Source organism: Tamandua tetradactyla, chromosome 8 (assembly GCF_023851605.1).
Source record: "Tamandua tetradactyla isolate mTamTet1 chromosome 8, mTamTet1.pri, whole genome shotgun sequence".
NCBI lineage: Eukaryota > Metazoa > Chordata > Mammalia > Pilosa > Myrmecophagidae > Tamandua > Tamandua tetradactyla.
Window position 1 is genome coordinate 126,275,619 of NC_135334.1, and position 24,636 is coordinate 126,300,254.

At 39.6% G+C, this 24,636-nt stretch overlaps 1 protein-coding gene and 1 long non-coding RNA gene across 3 annotated transcripts in view; one reads left to right on the forward strand and one right to left on the reverse strand.

The window, feature by feature from the left end:
* LOC143643815 (uncharacterized) overlaps window positions 1-24,636 on the reverse strand; it is a 466,595-nt gene that overhangs the window by 359,928 nt on the left and 82,031 nt on the right. The window lies entirely within an intron of this gene.
* On the forward strand, window positions 20,784-21,737 carry LOC143643970 (olfactory receptor 8H1-like). Its single transcript, XM_077112352.1, has one exon. It carries the CDS (start codon window positions 20,784-20,786, stop codon window positions 21,735-21,737), a length of 954 nt encoding a protein of 317 aa, XP_076968467.1.

Below are 24,636 nucleotides of genomic sequence, written 5' to 3' on the forward strand. Positions count from 1 at the left end.
TTCCAATTTTGATGCTTTGTATTTCTTTTTCTTCTCTAATTGCTCTGGCTAGAACCTCCAACGCAATGTTGAATAATAGTGGTGATAGTGGACATCCTTGTCTTGTTCCTGATCTTAGGGGGAAAGTTTCCAATTTTTCCCCATTAAGGATGATATTAGCTGTGGGTTTTTCATATATTCCCTCTATCATTTTAAGGAAGTTCCTTTGTATTCCTATCCTTTGAAGTGTTTTCAACAGGAAAGGATGTTGAATCTTGTCAAATGCCTTCTCTGCATCAATTGAGATGATCATGTGATTTTTCTGCTTTGATTTGTTGATATGGTGTATTACATTAATTGATTTTCTTATGTTGAACCATCCTTGCATACCTGGGATGAATCCTACTTGGTCATGATGAATAATTCTTTTAATGTGTTGTTGGATACGATTTGCTGGAATTTTATTGAGGATTTTTGCATCTATATTCATTAGAGAGATTGGCCTGTAGTTTTCTTTTCTTGTAATATCTTTGCCTGGTTTTGGTATGAGGGTGATGTTGGCTTCATAGAATGAATTAGGTAGTTTTCCCTCCGCTTCGATTTTGTTGAAGAGTTTGAGGAGAGTTGGTACTAATTCTTTCTGGAATGTTTGATAAAATTCAGATGTGAAGCCGTCTGGTCCTGGACTTTTCTTTTTAGGAAGCTTTTGAATGACTGATTCAATTTCTTTACTTGTGATTGGTTTGTTGAGGTCATCTATGTCTTCTTGAGTCAAAGTTGGTTGTTCATGTCTTTCCAGGAACCCGTCCATTTCCTCTAAATTGTTGTATTTATTAGCGTAAAGTTGTTCATAGTATCCTGTTATTACCTCCTTTATTTCTGTGAGGTCAGTAGTTATGTCTCCTCTTCCATTTCTGATCTTATTTATTTGCATCCTCTCTCTTCTTCTTTTTGTCAATCTTGCTAAGGGCCCATCAATCTTATTGATTTTCTCATAGAACCAACTTCTGGCCTTATTGATTTTCTCTATTGTTTTCATGTTTTCAATTTCATTTATTTCTGCTCTAATCTTTGTTATTTCTTTCCTTTTGCTTGCTTTGGGATTAGCTTGCTGTTCTTTCTCCAGTTCTTCCAAATAGATAGTTAATTCCTGAATTTTTGCCTTTTCTTCTTTTCTGATATAGGCATTTAGAGCAATAAATTTCCCTCTTAGCACTGCCTTTGCTGCGTCCCATAAGTTTTGATATGTTGTGTTTTCATTTTCATTCGCCTCGAGGTATTTGCTAATTTCTCTAGCAATTTCTTCTTTGACCCAGTCGTTGTTTAGGAGTGTGTTGTTGAGCCTCCACGTATTTGTGAATTTTCTGGCACTCTCCCTATTATTGATTTCCAGCATCATTCCTTTATGGTCCAAGAAAGCGTTGTGTATGATTTCAATCTTTTTAAATTTGTTAAGACTTGCTTTGTGACCCAGCATATGGTCTATCTTTGAGAATGATCCATGAGCACTTGAGAAAAAGGTGTATCCTGCTGTTGTGGGATGTAATGTCCTATAAATGTCTATTAAGTCTAGTTCATTTATAGTAATATTCAGATTCTCTATTTCTTTGTTGATCCTCTGTCTAGATGTTCTGTCCATTGATGAGAGTGGTGAGTTGAAGTCTCCAACTATTATGGTATATGAGTCTATTTCCCTTTTCAGTGTTTACAGTGTATTCCTCACGTATTTTGGGGCATTCTGGTTCGGTGCATAAATATTTATGATTGTTATATCTTCTTGTTTAATTGTTCCTTTTATTAGTATATAGTGTCCTTCTTTGTCTCTTTTAACTGTTTTACATTTGAAGTCTAATTTGTTGGATATTAGTATAGCCACTCCTGCTCTTTTCTGGTTGTTATTTGCATGAAATATCTTTTCCCAACCTTTCACTTTCAATCTATGTTTGTCTTTGGGTCTAAGGTGTGTTTTCTGTAGACAGCATATAGAAGGATCCTGTTTTTTAATCCATTCTGCCGATTTATGTCTTTTGATTGGGGAATTCAGTCCATTGACATTTAGTGTTATTACTGTTTGGATAATATTTTCCTCTAATATTTTGCCTTTTGTATTATATATATCATATCTGATTTTCCTTCTTTCTACACTCTTTTCCATACCTCTCTCTTCTGTCTTTTTGTATCTGACTCTAGTGCTCCCTTTAGTATTTCTTGCAGAGCTGGTCTCTTGGTCACAAATTCTCTCAGTGACTTTTTGTCTGAGAATGTTTTAATTTCTCCCTCATTTTTGAAGGATAATTTTGCTGGATATAGGAGTCTTGGTTGGCAGTTTTTCTCTTTTAGTAATTTAAATATATCATCCCACTGTCTTCTAGCTTCCATGGTTTCTGCTGAGAAATCTACACATAGTCTTATTGGGTTTCCCTTGTATGTGATGGATTGTTTTTCTCTTGCTGCTTTCAACATCCTCTCTTTCTCTTTGACCTCTGACATTCTAACTAGTAAGTGTCTTGGAAAACGCCTATTTGGGTCTAATCTCTTTGGGGTGCGCTGCACTTCCTGGATCTGTAATTTTAGGTCTTTCATAAAAGTTGGGAAATTTTCAGTGAAAATTTCTTCCATTAGTTTTTCTCCTCCTTTTCCCTTCTCTTCTCCTTCTGGGACACCCACAACACGTATATTTGTGCGGTTCATATTGTCCTTGAGTTCCCTGATACCCTGTTCAAATTTTTCCATTCTTTTCCCGATAGTTTCTGTTTCTTTTTGGAATTCAGATGTTCCATCCTCCAAATCACTAATTCTATCTTCTGTCTCTTTACATCTATCATTGTAGGTATCCATTATTTTTTCTATGTTTTCTACTTTATCCTTCACTTCCATAAGTTCTGTGATTTGTTTTTTCAGTTTTTCTATTTCTTCTTTATGTTCAGCCCATGTCCTCTTCATGTCCTCCCTCAATTTATCTATTTCATTTTTGAAGAGGTTTTCCATTTCTGTTCGTATATTCAGCATTAGTTGTCTCAGCTTTTGTATCTCATTTGAACTATTGGTTTGTTCCTTTGACTGGGCCATATTCTCAATCTTTTGAGCGTGGACAGTTATCTTCTGCTGCTGGCATCTGGGCATTTATTCAGCTTTCTCTGGGTGTCGGACCCAGCAAGGTTGTAAGATTTTTCTGTGAAATCTCTGGGATCTGTTTTACTTATCTTGCCCAGTAGGTGGCGCACGTGGCACACGTTTGTCTCAAGTGTTTGGAATGGGTCTCCCCCAGTCACCAATCTCCGCGGCCTGGGGATTTCGGATCCAATTCTCTCCATTGGTTCAGGGGCCGCGCGTAGTGGGGGCATCAGCTGCCGTGGCTTGAGGGGACCCTGTGGCTGGTCATGGGCTACAGTGGGCCTGGGGGATTCCCCACCGGACCAGGAAGCCTCCCGCGTTGGGGGGGCCACCGCGGCTTGGATAGCCCTCCGATCCGAGACTCGTATCCGCGGACTCGAAGCCGAGACTTGAAGCCGCCTACAAAAGAGGGGCGCCCGCTCTCACGGCTTGGGAAACTTGCCTCTGTGAGACTCTCAGCCGGCCCGGGAAGGAGGGAGGGAGTAGCTCGGACTGCCGCAGCTGCCGCTGATCAGGAATACGTGCACCGCCGGGGGTCTCACCGCAGCTGAATCTCGCAGTCAGACTAGCCAGCCCAGACTTTGGATAGCCCTCCGATCTGAGACTCGTATCTGCGGACTCGAAGCCGAGACTTGAAGCCGCCCGCCAAAGAGGGGTGCCGCCTGCCTTAGCCTGGGAAACTTGCTTCTCCAATACTCTCAGCCAGCCCGGAAAGGAGGGAGGGAGTAGCTCGGACTGCTGCAGCTGTGGCTGCTCGGGAATTCGCGCGCCGCCGGGGGTCTCACCGCAGCCGAGTCTCACAGTCAGACTAGCCAGCCCAGACTTTGGATAGCCCTCTGATCCGAGACTCGTAGCTGCGGACTCGAGGCCGAGACTTGAAGCCGCCTGCAAAAGTGTGGCGCCGGCCACCTTGGCTAGGAAGCTTGCCTCTCCGAGTCTCTCAGCCAGCCCGGGAAGGAGGGAGGGATTAGCTCGGACCGCCGCAGCTGCGACTGCTCGGGAAATCACGTGCCGCTCGGGGATCTCACCGCAGCCGAGTTTCGCAGTCAGACTAGCCAGTCCAGATTGGGTTATGCTGTGTGTCCATTCCCTGCTGTAGCCCCAGGAGCTGTTCTGTACTGTTTCTGTTCACCTATTAGTTGATTTGGATTCGGAGGAACTAAGACGCATGTACCTTACTAAGCCACCATCTTGGATCCTGAAAATGAGGAGAGTTTTATTTCTTACTTCCCAATTTGAATATGCTTTATTTCCTTTTTGTATTGTTTTGAAATAGTTATGTACCACAGAAAATCCATGTTTTCTAATCCAATCTTGTGGGTACAGACATATTCTTGGGTAGGACACTCTGATTAGATTGTCTCCATGAAGAGTTGACCCTGCCCATTCCAGGTGGGTCATAACCCACTTATTAGAGTCCTTTAAGAGAGAGAGAGACATTTTGGAGAATAAACAGATGATCAGAAAAGAAAACTCCCTGGGAGATTGTAAGGTAAGAAATGAAATCCAGAGTTTACCTCAGAGAAGCTGAGAGAGGACCCTGGATTAAGAAGCTGAAAGTAAAACCTGGGAGTAAGAACCAGCAGAACCCAACCATGTTCCTTTCTGGCTGACAGGGGTGATCCAGATGCCTGTGGCCTTTCTTCAGAGTCAAGGTATCATCATCTTGATGACTTAATTTGGACCTGTCCATGGGTTTTGAACTGTAAATGTGTAAACTAGTAAATCCCCTTTGTAAAAGCCAGTCAATTTCCAGTATATTGCATTCCAGCAGCTTTAGCAAACCAAACACTTCCGTTGCCTATTTATTCTGGTTAGAACTCCCAATACAGTGCTGAATATCATTGGTGACAGTGGACACCACTGCCTTGTCCTTGATCTTAGAAGGAAAGCTTCCATTCTTTCACTATTCAATGTTAGGTTAGCTATGGGTTTTTCAAAATGAGCTTTCTCATTGTGAATTAAGTTCCTACTATTCCTAGTTTTCTGAGTGTTTTTATCAGGAAGGGTTGCTTCATTTTGTAAAAAGAATTTTCTGTATTTTTAAAAGTCATCTGGCTTTTTTCTTCCTCTTATGGTGGTGCGCAACATTTATTGATTTTCTTTTGCTGTACCAACTTCCATACCTGGCATAAATCGATCTTGATCATGGTGAATAATACTCTTAAAGTGCTATTAGATTCTCTTTATAACATTTTGTTGAGGATTTCTGCATTTATAATCTTAAGGGATACTGTCCCATTCTTTTCTCGTGATATCTTTATCTGACTTTTGTATTAGATTGATCCTGACCTCTTAGAAGGAGTTAGAAAACATCGTCTGTACTTCCATTTTTTAGAGGAATTTGAGCTGGGTTGGTGTTTTTAAAATGTTTGGTATAATTCACCAATGAGACTATATGGCTATTGATTTTATTCTGTTCACTGTTATTGGTCTGTTGAAATCTTCTCTTTCTTCTGGAGTACAGATAGGTTGTGTGTTCTAAGAACTTTTCTATTACATTTAGGTTATTTAATTTGGGCGGCACTGCTGTTCATAGAATCCTCTTTGAATTCTTTTATTTCTGTGATGTTGATGATAATGTATCTCTTTTCATTTCTGATTTATTTTCCTCCTCTCTCTTTTCTTTCTTTGTGAATCTAGCTTAAGTGTCATCAATTTTATTGATCTTTCCAAATAACCCACTTTTGGCTCTTTGATTCTCTCTATTTTTCTTCATTCTCAATTTCATTCATCTGTATTATAATCTTTGTTATTTTCCATTCTTTGCTCTTCTGTTTCTATTTCCTCAAGTTGTGAGATCTTTCTGTTTTTTACAGTAAGCATTTACACCTGTGAGTTTTTCTCTCATTACTGACTTTGCTGAATCTTATTAGTTTGCTATATTTAATTTTTGTTCATTCACTTCAGGATATTTCTTAATTGCCTTTGTGATTTTTTCTTGGACCTGTGGGTTGAATGTGTTGCTTGATTTCCTCAAATTTGTGAAATTTGCAGTTATCAATTGGTTATTGATTAGTAGCTTCATTCCAATGTGGTTAAAGAAGATACATTGCATGATTTCATACTTGTTATTATATTATTATACTTCTGGTCCAATATTATGGAGGCAGCCACTTCTTCTAATCCTGATTCAATATCCAAGCATGGAAATTTTGATTAGATTATCCACACAAAGATGTGGCATGCCCAAATTTGGGTGCAACTTTTTGATTAGGTGAAGATGTGACTACACCAATTCCAGGTGGGCTTGATTAGTTTACTGCAATGCTTTAGAAGAGGAAATATTTTGGAGAGGGTCAGAAATGACAGGAATGGCAAGAGCCAACAGAAACTTCTGAGCAAGGCTGATGCTGACACTTGGAAAACAGAGACATACATCTTTGGAGATGTGTGGAGCCCAGCAAATGTCACCATGAGATGTTAAGCAAGCCAGAACTTAGAGAGAACCAAAGGAAGCCAAGAGATGAAAGCCAGCCCTGGAGGAGCATAGTGAGGAACCCCTACAGGGACAGAAGCTGAAAGCAATGGAGCCCAGGAGCAAAGGACCAGCAGATGCCAACCATGTGACTACCCAGCTAACAGAGGTGTTCCTGACCCATCCACCTTCCTTAAATTAAAGTATTTTTCCCTAGATACCCTAGTTTGGATATTTAAAAAAAAACTTAGAACTGCAAACTTGTAACTTCCTAAATTCCCTTTTTTAAAAATCTGTTCCAGTTCTGGTATATCACATTCCAGCAGATTGAAAACTAATGCAAGTACTTTTAAGTTAGAGCTATCCTTTAACTGGTCTCGGGAGTTTTGAAACTGGTTCTATGAGATTTGGTTAGTTTTTCAAAGATTCTGTGGGCAATTGGAAACTTGGAGAATTTATGTTGCCATCATGAATAACTGGAATTTAAAAAATATTTAAAGGTAACTAAAATAATTTAAGGATGCAAAAATTTTTTCCTGGAGAAATCACTGGCAATGTAATTAAATGAGATCTGATGAAAACAATCCAGTATAGAGAATTCAATTTAATATTAAATATTTTATTAAACCCAAAGAAGCCAGTGGAGAAGTAGCAGAAGCCCAAAAATGGATAACATAAATTGAAAATTACACACTAATTATTTTTAAAGTAAATAGATGAGACATTGCAATTAAAAGACAGAGTAAATTATTCAATTAAAGATAAACCCAGTTATTTTGTGTCTATAATAAACTGGTTAAAACTGAAAGTGTGTATAAAATATACCTCATGAATGCACATATGTTAAAATATTAAACTAATGTGATAGCATAGTTGTACTAGAAAAATTAAACATCTGTATTCTACAGATATAAAGGGTAGTATTAAATAATAAAAGAGTTATTTTCCCCCAGAATATAAAAATCCTTAACAGGACTTCTAAATACTTAAACATTTTACAGTATTAAATTCAGCCAGAGATTTTAAAGTAAATAACAGCATTACATAATTTTCATGGATAAAAGCTAACTGTATTGAAATCTAAGACAAAGAAGTCATATTTCTTTTTTTTTTCTTATTCCCCGTTTTCTACTGTGGTGTATTTCTCAGGGACTGGAGCCTAGCCAAACTTAAAATTTTTTAATGTTTCTCTCCTTCTCTAGGTTCACTCTCTGCCCCCCATATCTGTAACCTAGCTCACTGTTCCCCCCTTCCCCCTCTTGTCGTAGACCGCCCATTTCCATAGCCCACCACAAAACAACAGGCCTTCCTGTTATGCTCTATACTTCCCTATCCCTGAAACATACCCTTCTGCCTAGCAACTGCCGCTAAGCTTGTGTCAGTGGCTGCCTCCTCTTAACGTGTGAGCCCTTAACCCCACCTCTCCCCCGAGTGTACTTAAGCCCAGCGCTCCCTCAGCCCCGGGTCTTCGCGGGGTCGTCGTGCAGCCTGCATGTTGTCCCATGTCCCACCTCTCGGGTTCCCCGGGTGACCCATCCCGGCTGTAACAATAAAAGCTTAAACCCACATTCGGCCTATGTGAGGACATCATTCGCATGACCGCCGGCAGGGGATAGGTGCCAGCTTCGGCTTCCCAGGTTAATTTCCGCGAGCTCGCTCCCCAACCCCACCCGGTGTGCCAGCCGGCCTGACCGACTGGAGCTCTCCGACGGCAAGTGGCGCCCGAACAGGGACCCTCTACACTTCCGTCGCTGACTGGACACTGGAGATCCTAGGACCTCTCTTCTGAACCAAGGTAAGCCTACTAGACTCTCCTGCTAAATAAACGCAGTCCTAGGTTCTACAAGCAGTGAGTAGTCCCCTCTAAATTCTGTTATGGGTCAATCTCTCTCTAAAAGCCAGGTCCCCCAGGTGCGCGCCCTAGCCACACTCTTGGATACCCACAAATGTAAAGGTTCTGCCCGGCAGCTTCAAGTCTTTTGGGACCTTCTGCTGCCTTTTAACCCCTGGTTGCTGACGAGTCCCTTGTGGACTCCAGCCACTTATGACCAGCTTATCGCCAGGGTTACAGACAAAATGGAGCATGAGGGCAAGCGCTTCCCTCCGGGGCTTCTCCCCACGCTCATCACCATCCGTTCGTGCCTTCAGGGCTTGTTACCACCCACGGATGGGTGACACAAACCCGTAACTGCGGCCGCCGAGGAGGCTTCCGCATCAGGATCCGAGTCTGACTCCGACACGGAGTCCTTGCTCGAGCAGCTAGAGGAGCGACTCGAGAGACACCCACCCTTACAAGACTATGGCAGAGAGGCTGATGGCGGAAAAACTAACTCCACCCTTCCGCCTTCTTCCCCACTGCCCAGACCGGAAAGGAGACACGGTCTCTACCCCACCCTCCCTAAGAGAGAGGAAGTGGGGCGCCCCGAACCCCCCCATGCCTTCCGCCCCCCCTCCTGCTGCCTGTCCTCCTCCCTTTAACAGCACCAACCCCTTCTTCCCGGAAGCGCAGCCGCCATCTTATGTACCCCCGCCGCCATCTTACGCAGGGCCGTGCCCAGAGCTATCGCCATCTCGTTCACCCCGGCCACCCTGTTGCAATCCCACAGGCGGCAACCCCCCCCTTGGGTCCAGGGCAGCTCTGGCCCCCGGTCCGGCCGCTGCCGCCGACACAGGCAGCGCTCTTCCCCATTAATCTCACCCCATTCCCGCAGCGCCCATTCCCGTGGGTTCCCCACAGTGAGGAAAATATAAAGCGGCTACGCAAAGCAGTCAAAGAGGATGGGCTTACCGGTCCCTACGCTACCCAGCAACAGTTGCTCCAAAGGATTGGAGCCTCTTCGAAAGAATCTTACTTGCCATAATTTTCCTGTGCATCATTGCGTGTTTTCACCTGCTCATTTTCTTCCTCTAGGTGCTAACCTGCTTGTTATTTTCAATAAAAATGTTCTCCCCAGCACACCCCTCTGGACTTCCCACCTGGCGACTCCTCCCTTTAACACTTCTAATTTTCTCCACAGCCACTTCTGCAAAACCTCCTGAGAGCGAAGTGTGGGCCGCAGTCCAATATCCCCCCAGATTACTGTTCCTCACACCCGATTCCCCCACATTCCCACAACTTTTTGTTGATAATTGTTTGCTGGACCTCCCGTGTGATCCCAATGTCCTCCCTGCTAGTGCGTCTCTCAACCTATCATCATTCCCCAATTTCTCCCCCCCTCCTGAAGCCCTAGCAATTAACCTTACCTTCTTGCAGAATTCGTCAATGCAAGCCTTCCCCGAAGCCTCCCAGCCAAACAACAAACTACTCAACCTCACATTCGCTAATCTTTCAGGACAAGCAGAAAACGGGCTCCCGTGTTCTCCTCAATGGCCCAATTGTATCCACCTTATCTACTCCCGAACCATAAGCGCCGGAATACTCAATAAAAACTCCCATAATGCCCCCAATAAAGCCCTCCTTTTCACAGGAACCTGGCCAGCTAGAGGAACTGCACCTGGCTATAACCAAACTCGTCCACACCCACCGGTACGCCCCCAGGTCCCCTCTGCTCGCCTAGCAGCTTTACACCCTCAACCTCCTTCGCAGAAATCCTGTGGCTTCCGTGTCATTCTCCCCCTCGTACTTTCAACTCTTCCAAATATAACTTCTTCGTTCCCCATAATCCCCCCTTTCTTTATGGTACCAGCGGCTTCACGCGTCTCTCTCTCTGTGGAAACCTCAGTTGCCTAGACCTACGTCCCCTCCTCGGAACAACCCAATCCCAATGGCGCCTGGTCACCTACCACAGTACTCGACAGCCCCAAATTCAGGGTAAAAAGGTTATCGGTACGGGCTCTTACGCGTTTAATATTCTAGGCACAGAAAATCTCACCTCCACGGTCTTTTTAAGCCCTCCGTTCTACTTCCTTTCCTGCTCAAACTATAGTCGCCCGGACACATGTCACCTACTTAACTACCTTAATACCTCTTTCTCAGTAGTTTTCATAGTACTTCAACCTAGACTCCTGTGGATCCCCCTCAACGCAACCAGATGGGTCGCTCCTGCACTGCCCATGGATAGCTCCGTCGATCAGCTTAGTCCACGCGCGAAGCGAAACTTCGGCATCACCGCCGCCATCTCTGCAGCCATCATCGCCTCCGTTGCAGCTTCTGTCATGGCAGCTGTCGTGCTCACCCAGACCTCCACCTCCGCTTCTGTCATAATTAACCTTACCACTTCCACTGCCTCGGCCCTGTCCTTACAGGCAGGACTCAATTCCCTAACACACCAGGTCCTATTTAACCTACAGCAGCAAATTGACTTACTGGCCTTAGATATCAAAGCCCTATATGAAGTAGCCACCACCACCTGTTATGGGCGCTACCCTTTCTCTCATCTCTGTGTCACCCCTGTACTTGTCAACACCTCTCGTCCTCGCTTCACCCTGCGCAATTGGATGTTTACTGCTTATAATGACTTGTTCTGGAACTATACCCATAGCCTCCAAACTCAAATCCTAACTATACAAAATCTATCGGTAACTACACTCTCCACCTCTATCCTAACAGACCTTCTGAACAAATTCTCGTCCTTCTTCCAACCTTCCAACCTTATCTTCTATGGTGTCCTCCTACTAATTTTAATTTTTATTCTTTTCACACTCAAGTGTCTCTGTTCAAGAATCTCTCATCACAGGCGAGATATGAAACTTTTAGCCCTTGCTGCTGTAAAGTTCCAGAACCCCTTCTCAGACGCCGAAAATCGTCGCCAGGCTCAGGTATGGCTCGCTAGTGTTGCTCACCCCCAGGACTGATCACACTGAGGTTGGTGTCACTCTCAAGACTGGCCATCTTGTGCAGTCAGCACTGCGCTGCTGCGGCTCTAACCTTGCCTGCCTATGCCTGTGCCACTCCCTGCCTCTCTCCATTCCCCTACGGGGGCTGCACGTCACCAGAGAGCGTGCATCTGGGGCCGCCAAAAGGCTACCAGATGGGTACCGCTGGGTGCGGCACAAAGTAGCCGCAGAAGAGGGCCACTCTAACAGGCCTCCTCTGGCTCTTCTGGGGCACATGAGATTTGCATAAGGGTCGGCTCAGCACACACCCTTCCCCTGAAATTCTGAGCCTCAAGTGCAAGGGGAATCTCATCCCTACCCCTCCCAGCAAAGGTTCATGCCCACCACTTGTCATACAAGTGTGCTCTTTTAAAAGAAAAAGGAGAGGAATTGTGGCGTATTTCTCAGGGACTGGAGCCTAGCCAAACTTAAAATTTTTTAATGTTTCTCTCCCTCTCTAGGTTCACTCTCTGCCCCCCATATCTGTAACCTAGCTCACTGTTCCCCCCTTCCCCCTCTTGTCGTAGACCGCCCATTTCCATAGCCCACCACAAAACAACAGGCCTTCCTGTTATGCTCTATACTTCCCTATCCCTGAAACATACCCTTCTGCCTAGCAACTGCCGCTAAGCTTGTGTGAGTGGCTGCCTCCTCTTGACGTGTGAGCCCTTAACCCCGCTTCTCCCCCAAGTGTACTTAAGCCCAGCGCTCCCTCAGCCCCGGGTCTTTGCGGGGTCATCGTGCAGCCTGCATGTTGTCCCATGTCCCACCTCTTGGGTTCCCCGGGTGACCCATCCCGGCTGTAACAATAAAAGCTTAAACCCACATTCAGCCTATGTGAGGACATCATTCGCGTGACCGCCGGCAGGGGATAGGCACCGGCTTCGACTTCCCAGGTTAATTTCCGCGAGCTCGCTCCCCAACCCCACCCGGTGTGCCAGCCGGCCTGACCGACTGGAGCTCTCCGACGGCATTCTACCAATACTATGTTACTAGTAGAGTTGATCTATTGGAATCCTACCAAAAAAGGTTCAGAAAAATAGATTAGTAATAAATTTAGTTTTGTGAATTATTTGTTCTTCAACCTCTAATCATATTACTCTAAATTTTACTCAATGACTATTAAAAAATTGATTTTAATGCTCAGGAAAAATAAAACAAAAATTCACTTGGTGATTTTACCAATAGAAGCTTGCCCTATCGGGATGGTACTGTCAAGGAAAATCTTGATTAGTCTCTTATTTGGTTCAAAACCTCAAGGTCATCTATAGTGAAATAAATTGGTGCTGGATTCTTAATCTCCAGTTAAGCCTGATGCAGTACCACTGATTTGTTTGAAGAACAGAAGAACTGTTCTTCCAAAAGTGCCGCGGTCCAGCCGCAGCAGAGGGAACGGGCTTGAAGGTGTGGAGGGTCGTCGGCGCGAGAAGAACACCAAGAGACAGCTTAGAGAATTTTCTTCTGAGAAGAGTTGCTTAGATTTATTTTTGCTTAACTGATTTTATACCCTTATTCTTGGCAAGGAAACAGGTATCACAGAATCATGGTTGTGTCATGGCTTACGTTTTAGGTAAAGTTACAGGTTCAGGGAAGCAAAGCGAAAGTACACGTTTTGATTTTCTTAGGAACACTTACACAAGATTTTAATAGCAGCAAGATATTGGCTTAAACCACAGACATTGTGTTTGCAGTTTTCTGAGTTTAGACTTTCTTTTCCTATTATTCTACAGGTGAGGCAATATGTCAAGACCTATTTTAATCTGGTTAAAGGTTAGCTTGTTTTGATTAAAAGGTTACATTGTTTACTTAGATTTTTTATTGTTTTATAGCAATGGACCGGTGCCGTGGTGGGGAGTAAATTTCTAGGATGGCTCAATGCAGGGTTTTTTAATTGTAAGTGTTTACTCTCTATGGGGTACTTTTCTGTGACTTGTTCTAAAAGCACTTCTGCCTGCTGTATCTGCAGCATGACTTGTTTAATGGGGGCGTCCCAACCTAATTTTTTCCAAACAGTCATTAATAAGGTTTTGCAATTTGTACAATTTGTATCATTTTTTCCAATTCTTTTGCTTTCTGATTCGTTTTGATATAATGCTTGGAGCACAACCAGCAACAAGAAACACACAATTAGTGTCGTTAATCCCAGTATTTTTCTATTACACCATTTTATGCCTCGTCCTTTTTTGGGGCGTTGAAGGCCTTGCCACCGCCCTTCCTTCCAGGGAACTGTGTCAAACCGGGGAGGAAAAAGAGGACGCGGCATCTCCCCCTTTATTTTTTAAAATTTCTTTTTGCTGGACTCTCTCGATTTGCTTGATAGATGCCTTTATGGTTTTGATTGCTGTGGGAAAGCAAAAAATAATAATTAATATTATAGTCACAGTAAGGCTGAAGTTTACTACATTGGGCCATCCAATAATTGGGTTAAGATTTTGTAAGGAGGACCAAAGACTGTTTGCTAGGGTTTCATGTTCTGTTATATGTGCCTTACTTATGTCAGTTATTTGTTGTTGTAAAGCTAGAATATCTGGTGCTAGTTGAGTGTTATGCCATATTCCTTGTAAATGGGTTTTTACTTTTTCCCATGACTGCTCTGTTTCATTATAGGGCGCTGGGGTAATACATATCCATTTATAATTAACATGACACCGGGTGGTAAGTTGGGTTTTTAGATTTTGAATCTGGTTTCCTAAATAAATAACTGTATCTTCTAAGGCGTCTACTCTAGTCTCTAAGTTTCTATCTAATTTTTCTTGTAGGGTTAAAGTTAAAGAAATATTATGAGTTAGAGTATTTACATGATGAGCAGTTTGTTGATTTTGAATGAGGGCTGTAGTTGATATAGCTAAAGAAGCAATAATGCTAATTAGAGCGGTAATTCCTAAAATTAACGTAGCTACAAAACGTTTAGGTTTCATTAAGTTGTTTAGCCTTTCCATAACTTGATAGCCAACATCATCAAACCATGGTTCATTTAACTTAACAGGTAATAAGACATAAGAAGGTTGATGCACAATAAGAAAAGTAGTATAATTTTTTGGCAAGCCAGAATTAATACAATTAGTAAGGAGACAGTTAGTGCACGTGATATGATAGGCATTATTCATTTGTGTGATATTAAACATGTGAGTCTTTCCTACTAGAATAGCATGAGGTGCATTTACACATGCACGAATGCCGTAAGGAATAGGGGTTGAACTAGATGGGCGATATAACAACACCATATTAGTAGCAGCAAGCAGACGAAATAAGTTATTATATAAACCAGTTCGATTATGGGATGAAGCACTACTTTGATAAATGGGGGTCACTAATCCTGGGGTGAACCACCGTGTAAGGGGTTCCCCATCTGTAGGTAGACTCTTGTTATAAGTATATTTGTCTGTATTATTTATAATATATGCAGTATAATTATAATTAGGTGAGGAGACTGAAAAATCATAAATAGTAAGGTTACTTTTTACAGGGTGATATATGTTTGCTTTATGCAAAAAGCCACACTCAAGCCATCGGGGATAGCCTGTAGAGTGAATATTTTTCCAATAGATGTCCTTTTTAGGATATTTTTCTGTACAAGACTCAATCAAAGAGTTAAAATTTGAGGAAAGGTTTACATAACTTTCATTGTAGGTATGGTACCCAAGAGAAATCATGTTAAGCCCCCAGATGCTTCTTTTAGTTCCTTTATGACTTGGGGAATCAGTATAATATGACCGATAATTGATAGGCAAACAGCCAGGAGGAGGAGTCCCGGTTATTACAAAGCATAGAGGGGCTTCATCAGCATATCCGGTAAAATTAACATTATCAGTACTTTTAAAAGGAATAAGTGAACTAGGGAGTCCTCCCATAAGATTGGTATTATTAGTAAAGACCTTTAAGTTTTTATCCCCCCACGCAGTGGGGTGGAAAAGTGGTGGGTTAGGTATATAAGCCCAATATGATTTATTTACAGAAGAACCAGATACCTGACAGGAAAGAAGTGCAATCATAGCCAAAAACAGGTGAATAGGAGTTGGAGTTTTTCCGGTTATTAGGACTACCCTTCTGCGTCAGCAGCAAGCTTTTCTATCTGCCCCCAAGTGGGCAGACTAGCTTGTCTGGTAGATTGAGCCTGCGGGGTAGAAGAGAGAGATAAATCTTCCATTCCAGGTACAAGATCTTCATCCATATTCTCCTGGGGGTAAGATGACGGGTTCTTCCACTGCGGAGGAAGAGGGGCTCTCCTCTTGTTCCCTCTCCGGGATGGGCGCCGATATGGGCCGAATGAGCCTATCGGGAATCCAGATTGGGGTTTCTGCATCCTGTGGGAAAATACAAGCATATCCTTGTCCGGATGTTAGTAACACATCAGGACCTTCCCATTGTCCAGTTAGCACATCCTTCCATTTTACTAAAATTTGAGGCTGTATAACTTTATTCCAATGTCTACTCATTGGAGTCTCACCTTTTTCATTTGCATTTAAGTGATTAATGACAAAAAGACTGTGATTAATGATGTGATGAGGCGATAAGTACTTACTTTCACTATCTTGCAGTTTAGTAATTTGGTGCTTTAATGTTTGGTGGGCTCTTTCCACCACCGCTTGACCTTGGGGATTATAGGGTATTCCAGTAGTATGTTTGATATGAAACTGATGACAAAATTGTTCAAAGCCTTTTGAGACATATGCAGGGGCATTGTCTGTTTTTATATGTTGAGGTTTTCCCATATAAGCCATAGATTGTATAACATGTTGTTTTACATCTTTTAAAGCCTCTCCTGTTCGTGCGGAGGCAAACAGAACATGTGAGTAAGTATCAATAGTAACATGTACAAAAGCTAACTTTCCAAATTCTTTAATATGAGTTACATCCATTTGCTATAAAGCATTGGGTTTTAAACCCTTAGGGTTTACTCCAGTATGCAACTGTGGCAGGTGAGTTATACAAATAGGACACTGTTTAATGATTTGTCTAGCCTGTTCCCGAGTGATTTTAAATTGTAACCTTAATGCTGTAGCATTCTGATGATGCAGTTTATGTGCATCTTGAGCTTGACTAACAGGAGTTTGTACTGGAAAGGCAACATAGTTAGTAAGTTGGTCAGCTTTAGCATTACCTTCTGCTAATGGTCCTGGCAAATTACTATGACTTCTGATATGTGCTACAAAAAAGGGAAACTGTCTCTGGTGGATGAGTTGCTGTAATGTTAAAAGATAGTGACTAACAGTAGAATTTTCAGAAATATAAGCTGTCTCAATAACAGGAAATAAATTTGCCACATAAAGAGAGTCTGTGTATAAATTAAAGTCCTGAGGGAACAAATTAAAGACTTCTATCACTGCCAATAATTCAACTTTTGGGGCTGATTTTTCTTTTGTCTGTATTTGTTTTTGAAGTTTTTTGGAATATATAGCAGCCATCCCTTTAGCAGACCCGTCAGTGAAAATTAATTCTGCTGGGGGGGTAGGGGTTGAACACAACACCTTTGTGGAAATATAACAGGGTGTTTTTGTATAAATTGCAGTATAGGATCCGAGGGAAAATGATGTTTAATTTCCCCTGTAAATGCAGTTAAATTTATCATCCACAAGCTTGCGGCTTTAAACGTGGCCTAGGTTTCTTTTTCTTTTTTATTTCAGGTGCTGAAGCACTGAAGAAGGAACTGACATTGTTATGTTCATATTGAGCCGCTATTCTTTCCAATTCATTTACTTCAAAAGGATTAAGTTTATCCTCTCTTTCTGACTCTGCTTCACTTTCACTTTCTGAGGAGCTAGAATGGTCTTTCTGTATATTATAAGCAGGAGGCCTCTCTATACTGGTATAACTGCCTGTTTTAGCCATAGCTGTAACTAATGGTTGCTCTTCTTCAGTTGCCACTTCCCTGGCCATGCAAATAGCCTCATGTGTGGGGTCAAAACTATCTTTAAGGACATTCCATAGGGCAAAAGCATCAATAGGGACTCCATCTGGTCCATTTTTAGTATAATATTCTTTCATTTGTTTTCCTACTTTTTGCCAAGTATCTAAGTTAACAGTCCCTTCTTCTGGGAACCAGGGAGAAACATTTTGCACAAAAGAAAAAAATTCTCTAAGCTGTCTGCTGGTAACATTTATACCTCTCTTTTTCAACATATGCTTTGTTATATCTACAAACAAGGAGCGTTCCTTAGACTCCGTATGTCCCATGATTACTCGCTCTATCCGTACTTCCCAAGTACCTGACCGTAGCCAGAGGCCTGCAGTGCCTTATAGCGAGAGCCTTATACCCTCCCGTAAAAGAGAAAGCTTACCTTCAAGTCCCTGTTCGGGCGCCACTTGCCGCGGTCCAGCCGCAGCAGAGGGAACGGGCTTGAAGGTGTGGAGGGTCGTCGGCGCGAGAAGAACACCAAGAGACAGCTTAGAGAATTTTCTTCTGAGAAGAGTTGCTTAGATTTATTTTTGCTTAACTGATTTTATACCCTTATTCTTGGCAAGGAAACAGGTATCACAGAATCATGGTTGTGTCATGGCTTACGTTTTAGGTAAAGTTACAGGTTCAGGGAAGCAAAGCGAAAGTACACGTTTTGATTTTCTTAGGAACACTTACACAAGATTTTAATAGCAGCAAGATATTGGCTTAAACCACAGACATTGTGTTTGCAGTTTTCTGAGTTTAGACTTTCTTTTCCTATTATTCTACAGGTGAGGCAATATGTCAAGACCTATTTTAATCTGGTTAAAGGTTAGCTTGTTTTGATTAAAAGGTTACATTGTTTACTTAGATTTTTTATTGTTTTATAGCAATGGACCGGTGCCGTGGTGGGGAGTAAATTTCTAGGATGGCTCAATGCAGGGTTTTTTAATTGTAAGTGTTTACTCTCTATGGGGTACTTTTCTGTGACTTGTTCTAAAAGCACTTCTGCCTGCTGTATCTGCAGCATGACTTGTTTAATGGGGGCGTCCCAACCTAATTTTTTCCAAACAGTCATTAATAAGATTTTGCAATTTGTACAATTTGTATCATTTTTTCCAATTCTTTTGCTTTCTGATTCGTTTTGATATAATGCTTGGAGCACAACCAGCAACAAGAAACACACAATTAGTGTCGTTAATCCCAGTATTTTTCTATTACACCATTTTATGCCTCGTCCTTTTTTGGGGCGTTGAAGGCCTTGCCACCGCCCTTCCTTCCAGGGAACTGTGTCAAACCGGGGAGGAAAAAGAGGACGCGGCACAAAAGTTCACCAAATATATAATATATTAATTTTTAAATCCTTATCAATACCAACAACTTCCCTCCTGAGATTTTGGAGTGTAAAAAATTTTTCCTGTAAGAGTTACTTCCAAACCTTCCTGAAATTTTATTTCAATTTTGTAAATATTTGCAAGATTCACAAGAAAGCATTTACCTTGTTTATTTGGAGAGGAAGAGAGCTTTGTGCCATAAATTACAAAATGTTTTTCATCTCAGCTTATTTTTGCTTTCTTCTTTTCTTTCTTGTTTATTTTTATTAACAAGATTAGCAATGAGCATTAAAAAATAAAATTAGTTGCAGAAACATTTTTTGGATGAATTCAGTAATACATCTGCTGTGTCAATGAATTAGTTGAAACTGCCAAACCTGAATGGAGAAACTACACTGTTTTCCTTGTGAGGCCCCAGAATGCCCATTCATCAGCTCGTACATAATTCTAAAGAATAGCTACAATTTTTACAGAAGTCTAATAAAACTGAGTTTAAGACATATTTTGAATATGTAGTGACAAAATTTAGATGTTACTGAAAAAATAGCATGATAAAAAATTATGTGACCACATAAGTATACCTATAAATAATTAGCTATGCTGAAGGAAAAATAATTGTAAGAAAATACATATCAAGATTAACAACATAATGAATGATATTCATTTTTTTCTTTGAATTTTGTTATATTCTCATTTTGTGTAATAAACAAATGTCTATTCCCATGATAGTGTCACACTTTAAAATATAATTTTTTTCATAATAAAAAATGTGCTATTCCATCCCTGGTGGCTAACAAACTGGACTATAAGTCACAGGGTAATTAAGCATTTCTCTAAAAAAAAAAATACCTTCTCTGTTACCCACTCAGATATTACAGGACCTTGGAAGAATACCAAAAACTCATTGTCAAAATATGGCTTCAAAGAGAGAAGGGATTCTCTGGTTCAAACTTAATGTTGATACATTAGTCCTTGGAAATGTGCCCTGTAATCTCCCTGGAAATTGGTCCAGAGATGGCTGAACAGGTCATTATCAGCCATCCTCAATATAAGAGGGGCCTTGGCATTGGCAGGGGAAAGGCAAGGAATTCTCTTTGCTTTGGGGCACAGAATCTCCTGGTGTGGTTGTCAGACATAATTTCTGGGGAATATTGCATTTGACCAGGATCTGAACAAAATTTGTGGATTGATTTATTTTACCTCAAAATAAAATTAAAATGCCTGCACAAAAATTAAAAAATAACTTATCTCAAAGAAAACGAATATATCACAGAAATTTTCAGTTCCTTCATTGTTTAACATATTGTATATGTGGAAAACATTTGAGACTGACTCAGTTTTAGACACATCATACTTGAAGAAATTCTTCAACTTTGACTCAGGTAAGTATTATTCCCAAAGTCAGAAGGTTTTAGATTTGAGCAAATAAAATGAGGATATTAGAAAAATAACATATCCATAGACATATACATATTACTTAAATAATGCCAGAATTTGTGGAAAGGGTAATATAGAATTTGTGGACTCAGAAGGTACCAGCAATGAACATATATTCAAAATATAATTTTTGAAAGACATTTTATTTTAAATAAACAAGTTTCTTCTGAAAATCAAAATTAATGTGTGGTCTATAATATTATTGTACCCATAAAGCTGGCCTAGGATTTACTTTCTTATCTGTCATTTGTGTTACATAATATTGGATCCAAAAGAACAGGAAATGTTGCCTTAAAACAGTCATTATTTATTACATATTTATTGCTGTTTATTTTTTTTCATGAAAGTAATTGTGAATAGAAATACAGTGTGATGAAAATGCTCTCTGGATTCAACAGATTTTTGTAGAATCATAAAAACAATGCGTAATATTTACAATGCTGGATAAGTTAGTTAAATTTCTGTGCCCTTTTTCTAATCTAAAAGATGGGTACAACAGTAATACCTATGAAAGAATATTTTCATCTGGATAAATGTGTTAATGAAGGGAAGCATTTATAACAATTCAGATTCACCCTAATTATTCAACATAAATGAGTTTCTATCATATGAACTGCAAAGGATATTTAGACCTCAAAGTAAGAATCTTTCAGTCATATTTTACAAACTACTCTTTATTATACATTTCTAGGAGCATGTAAGTAGTTTTTAAAAGTGCAGGATCATTCCTATTAACATAAAATCTTCTCCAAGTCATTCATGCTAAGTATCCCCTTTGATTTCCCAGCATTTACCACAGTTGAATGCCATGGGAAGCAGGAATAACACGAATGTGCCTGACTTCATCCTGATGGGACTGACAGACTCTGAAGAGATCCAGCGAGTCCTCTTTATGTTATTTCTCATGATATATCTGATTAATGTGCTGGGGAACACAGGGATGATACTGGTAATTCGCCTGGATCTCCAGCTTCATACCCCCATGTACTTTTTCCTCAGTCGCCTGTCATTCCTTGACGTCTGCTACTCAACCGTCATCACTCCTAAAACCTTAGAGAATCTACTGAATTCCAAGAAGCATATTTCATTATCAGGTTGCTTCACCCAGATGTCTTTTTTTGTCTTCTTGAGTGCAACAGAGTGTTTCCTTCTGTCTTCAATGGCCTATGACCGCTATGTGGCCATCTGCAATCCTCTTCAGTATCCAGTTGTTATGTCCACAAGACTCTGTTGTGCCCTCATCACTGGGTCCTACATGATTGGTTTAACTGACTCTTTGATAAATTTACTTTCCATACACAGTTTGCTTTTCTGCAAATCCAATGCAATCCATCACTTTTTCTGTGACGCACCCCCAATTTTAGCTCTGTCCTGTTCTGACACTCATGACACGGAAATCACAATATTCATTTTTGCTGGCTCGACCCTTATTGTGTCCCTTATCACAATTTTTGTTTCCTACATGTCCATTCTGTCTACTATCCTGAAAATTAATTCCACTTCAGGAAAGCGCAAATCCTTCTCTACTTGTGCTTCCCATCTCCTGGGAATCACCATCTTTTATGGCACTTTGATATTTACTTATTTAAAACCAAAACAGTCCTATTCCTTGGGAAGGGATCAAGTCGCCTCTGTTTTTTATACTATGGTGATCCCCATGCTGAATCCACTCATTTATAGTCTTAGGAACAAAGAAGTGAAAAATGCTCTCATTAGAGTCATGCAGAAGAGAGAGAGCTCCAGTCAATTGAAATGTCGGTGAATCTGAACTTTTAAGTTTATGTTTTCTTTCTTTCCTATTAGGTATTTAGTTAATCTCTCTCTAAAAGTAAGAACAACCTTAAATTAATTTTCATTTTTCTTGAGCAATCCTCTTATATCACCACACATGATCTAAAATATTTCCAAGAATATATTTATAAATTTGCATAGTAATTGAAAGCCATGAAATACATACTATACCCATGGTCTAAATATATGTGTTTTAAGGGCAACTAATATGAAAAAAAAAACAAATAGGTGTCATCTTTCCAATTATACCATATAAATACCCAAGCATGTTCCAGTTTCAGAGAATTTTATTATGGAAAACACTTTCACAGGTCATTCCATTTCGTCTGAACAAAAGAAATAAAGCAGAGTTGTAAAGAATGCTGCTTTGGACTAGACAACTCAGGATTTAGATTCTAGATCCCCCAGCTTTTAAGCAGACTTTCCCTTGGTAAGCCACTGAGAGTTGAAACCTCAGCTTCCTTAAATGTAAAAGGAAAATAATGATTCTAAATCCATAGAGTTATTGTAAAGATTAAATCAGATCATTAATGTGAAGGCAGTACTGACAATTTGTGACTATCACCATTAGAATATTTACAGTCTTGCAAATATGAATACATGGTGTGTTTTGTTGTGAAAATATTCACTGGTATTTCACAACTGCTTTTGATTAATCTTATTGATAATGAAACAGTTAAATGGGAAAATAGCACTTCAAACGTTTGTTGTTAGATCAAAGGAGAATTTTATGATAGAATTCAGCTATAGACAAAAGTATATGTGAACATCAAGGAAAATCTGGCAAATATTTTAAAATAATAAAGGAAATAGAAATAACCTAATGCCATTTTTTATATTTTTCTTGTGGTTTTCCAGGCTAATACATGCATATTTTATGTCTCCCTATTACTCTTTTGCAGTTTACACATATTAGTATATCACTTTGTTACATTGTCATTTAAAGTTGGGAGATTCATGTTTTCTTAGCACATAAGTGAGATCAAGAAGCTAACCCTGCAATGTTTAGTATCTGAAATTTTGTAAATTAAACAGGTTAGAAATCTGCATGCAATAATATCTCTCATGTTTCTATCTGTTAGCCATTTGAAATCCTTACCATTCTGTGATGTGACAACAAGCATCAGTAATTATTATTTCTTTTTTTGTTCTGTGTAATTTACAAGAGTGGTTTGCTCCCGATATCTACAGGTTTGTTAATTAAAAAGAAATAAATTATCAGGCAGTGCGGCAGTGGCTCAGTGGCAGTGTTCTCACCTGCCATGCTGGAAACCCAGGATCAATTCCCGGTGCCTGCCCATGCTAAGAAAAAAAAAAAGAAATACATTCTCAAATTAAAGGCCTGTCTTATTTGTTGTACATTTTTTAATTATATAAAATTTTTAATAGGAAGAATTCATAAAATGAATTCTAATTATGTGACATTTCATAAATTTTCACAAGATAAGTTGTTTTAAAATTTCCTTTAAAAATTCCTCTACTAAATCTGGGATTGTACTCTTGACTTTTTCTGCAGTTCAAAGTTTATATAAGAGAATATTTTTCCCATTTTCTAATAATTTGTTTATAGTAAAATTTAACCTCAATTTTAAGGCATAGTAATGTTTATTTTTCACTGGTTCATCGTTATTTACTAAATCTGTATTAGTTTCCATTACATTTTTAATTGATGTGAAAATTTTTAGCAGATATAGTACCATACAAATTATTTCATTATGACATTTTTTACTTGAAATCTCTTGTCTAGAATCTATACTTTTTGCATTCCTCTTTTTATTATTTGCAATGAGTGATGTCTTTAATAAGCATTTATTAATAATATTATAAGTTTTAAAACTGATATCTCATCTTTTATATGCATTGTTTCTAGCCTTATATTTTAGGTCATGCTTTGTCTTGTCTTTTTATGAACTGTGCTGGCCTTGCTTTCATTTATGTACATGTCATTGATTTAGAAAATGTATCCATTGATAATGTATTGTCAACGATGGTCAAAAGCTTCTACAATTTTGTTAGACATTAATAACTTCAGGAAATTCTTAATTTTTAGTTAAATTAAGAAAAAATTCTTAATTTTTAGTTAAATTAAGAATACCCTACCCTCTTATAATATATTCAAGTGAGCAATTATGTTGTATTTAAATATATGTAACATAACCTTTGAGCATTATTAAAAAAAACACAAGACTATTTGTATTTTCTCTCATATCCATAATTATATCAGTGCAGATCGTATTTTATGCAAAATATGGTCTGGAGTTTTTTTCTTCTCAGAATTTCCCAATGTATGCTTGTATATGCATATACATATATATATTATATAAATATATATATATATATAACCAGATAATTAAAAAGTTTTGAGAAAAATCATGCATAAACTGCAGAGCTCCAATATGTCCTCCTATTATTAACACCTTACATTACCATAGTAGCTAGTGTGGTAGCATTATTTTAATTGTGCTATTAAATAGAATCCATGGCTGAAATTAGGAGTCAATGTTTACAATGAAAATTACTATTTTTTTATTCTAGTTATATATATATACAACCTAAAATATCCCCTTTATGCCATATTTGAAATCTTTTTTTTTGATGTGGCCATGTCATGATTCTATGTGTTTCTGAAGCCCAACTATTTTAGTAATGATGAAGAAAATAGGATTGGAGTACTGTGTGACAAAATATGAGCAATAGTTTTGGTTTGCAAATAGTTGATTTTATATAATAAGGTTTAAAAAGAAATTATTTTACACAGCATCTATTGAATGCCAAAAGATATTTAAAGGGTTTGAGTTTTACAATTAACCTGGTTTATCTTCACAAGATAACGCTGAAATAGGCACTTGCATATCTACAATTTAATATCA

Bases quoted from the DNA above. Each gene is read 5' to 3' on its own strand.
- LOC143643970 (XM_077112352.1), top strand. From the start codon at position 20,784: ATGGGAAGCAGGAATAACACGAATGTGCCTGACTTCATCCTGATGGGA.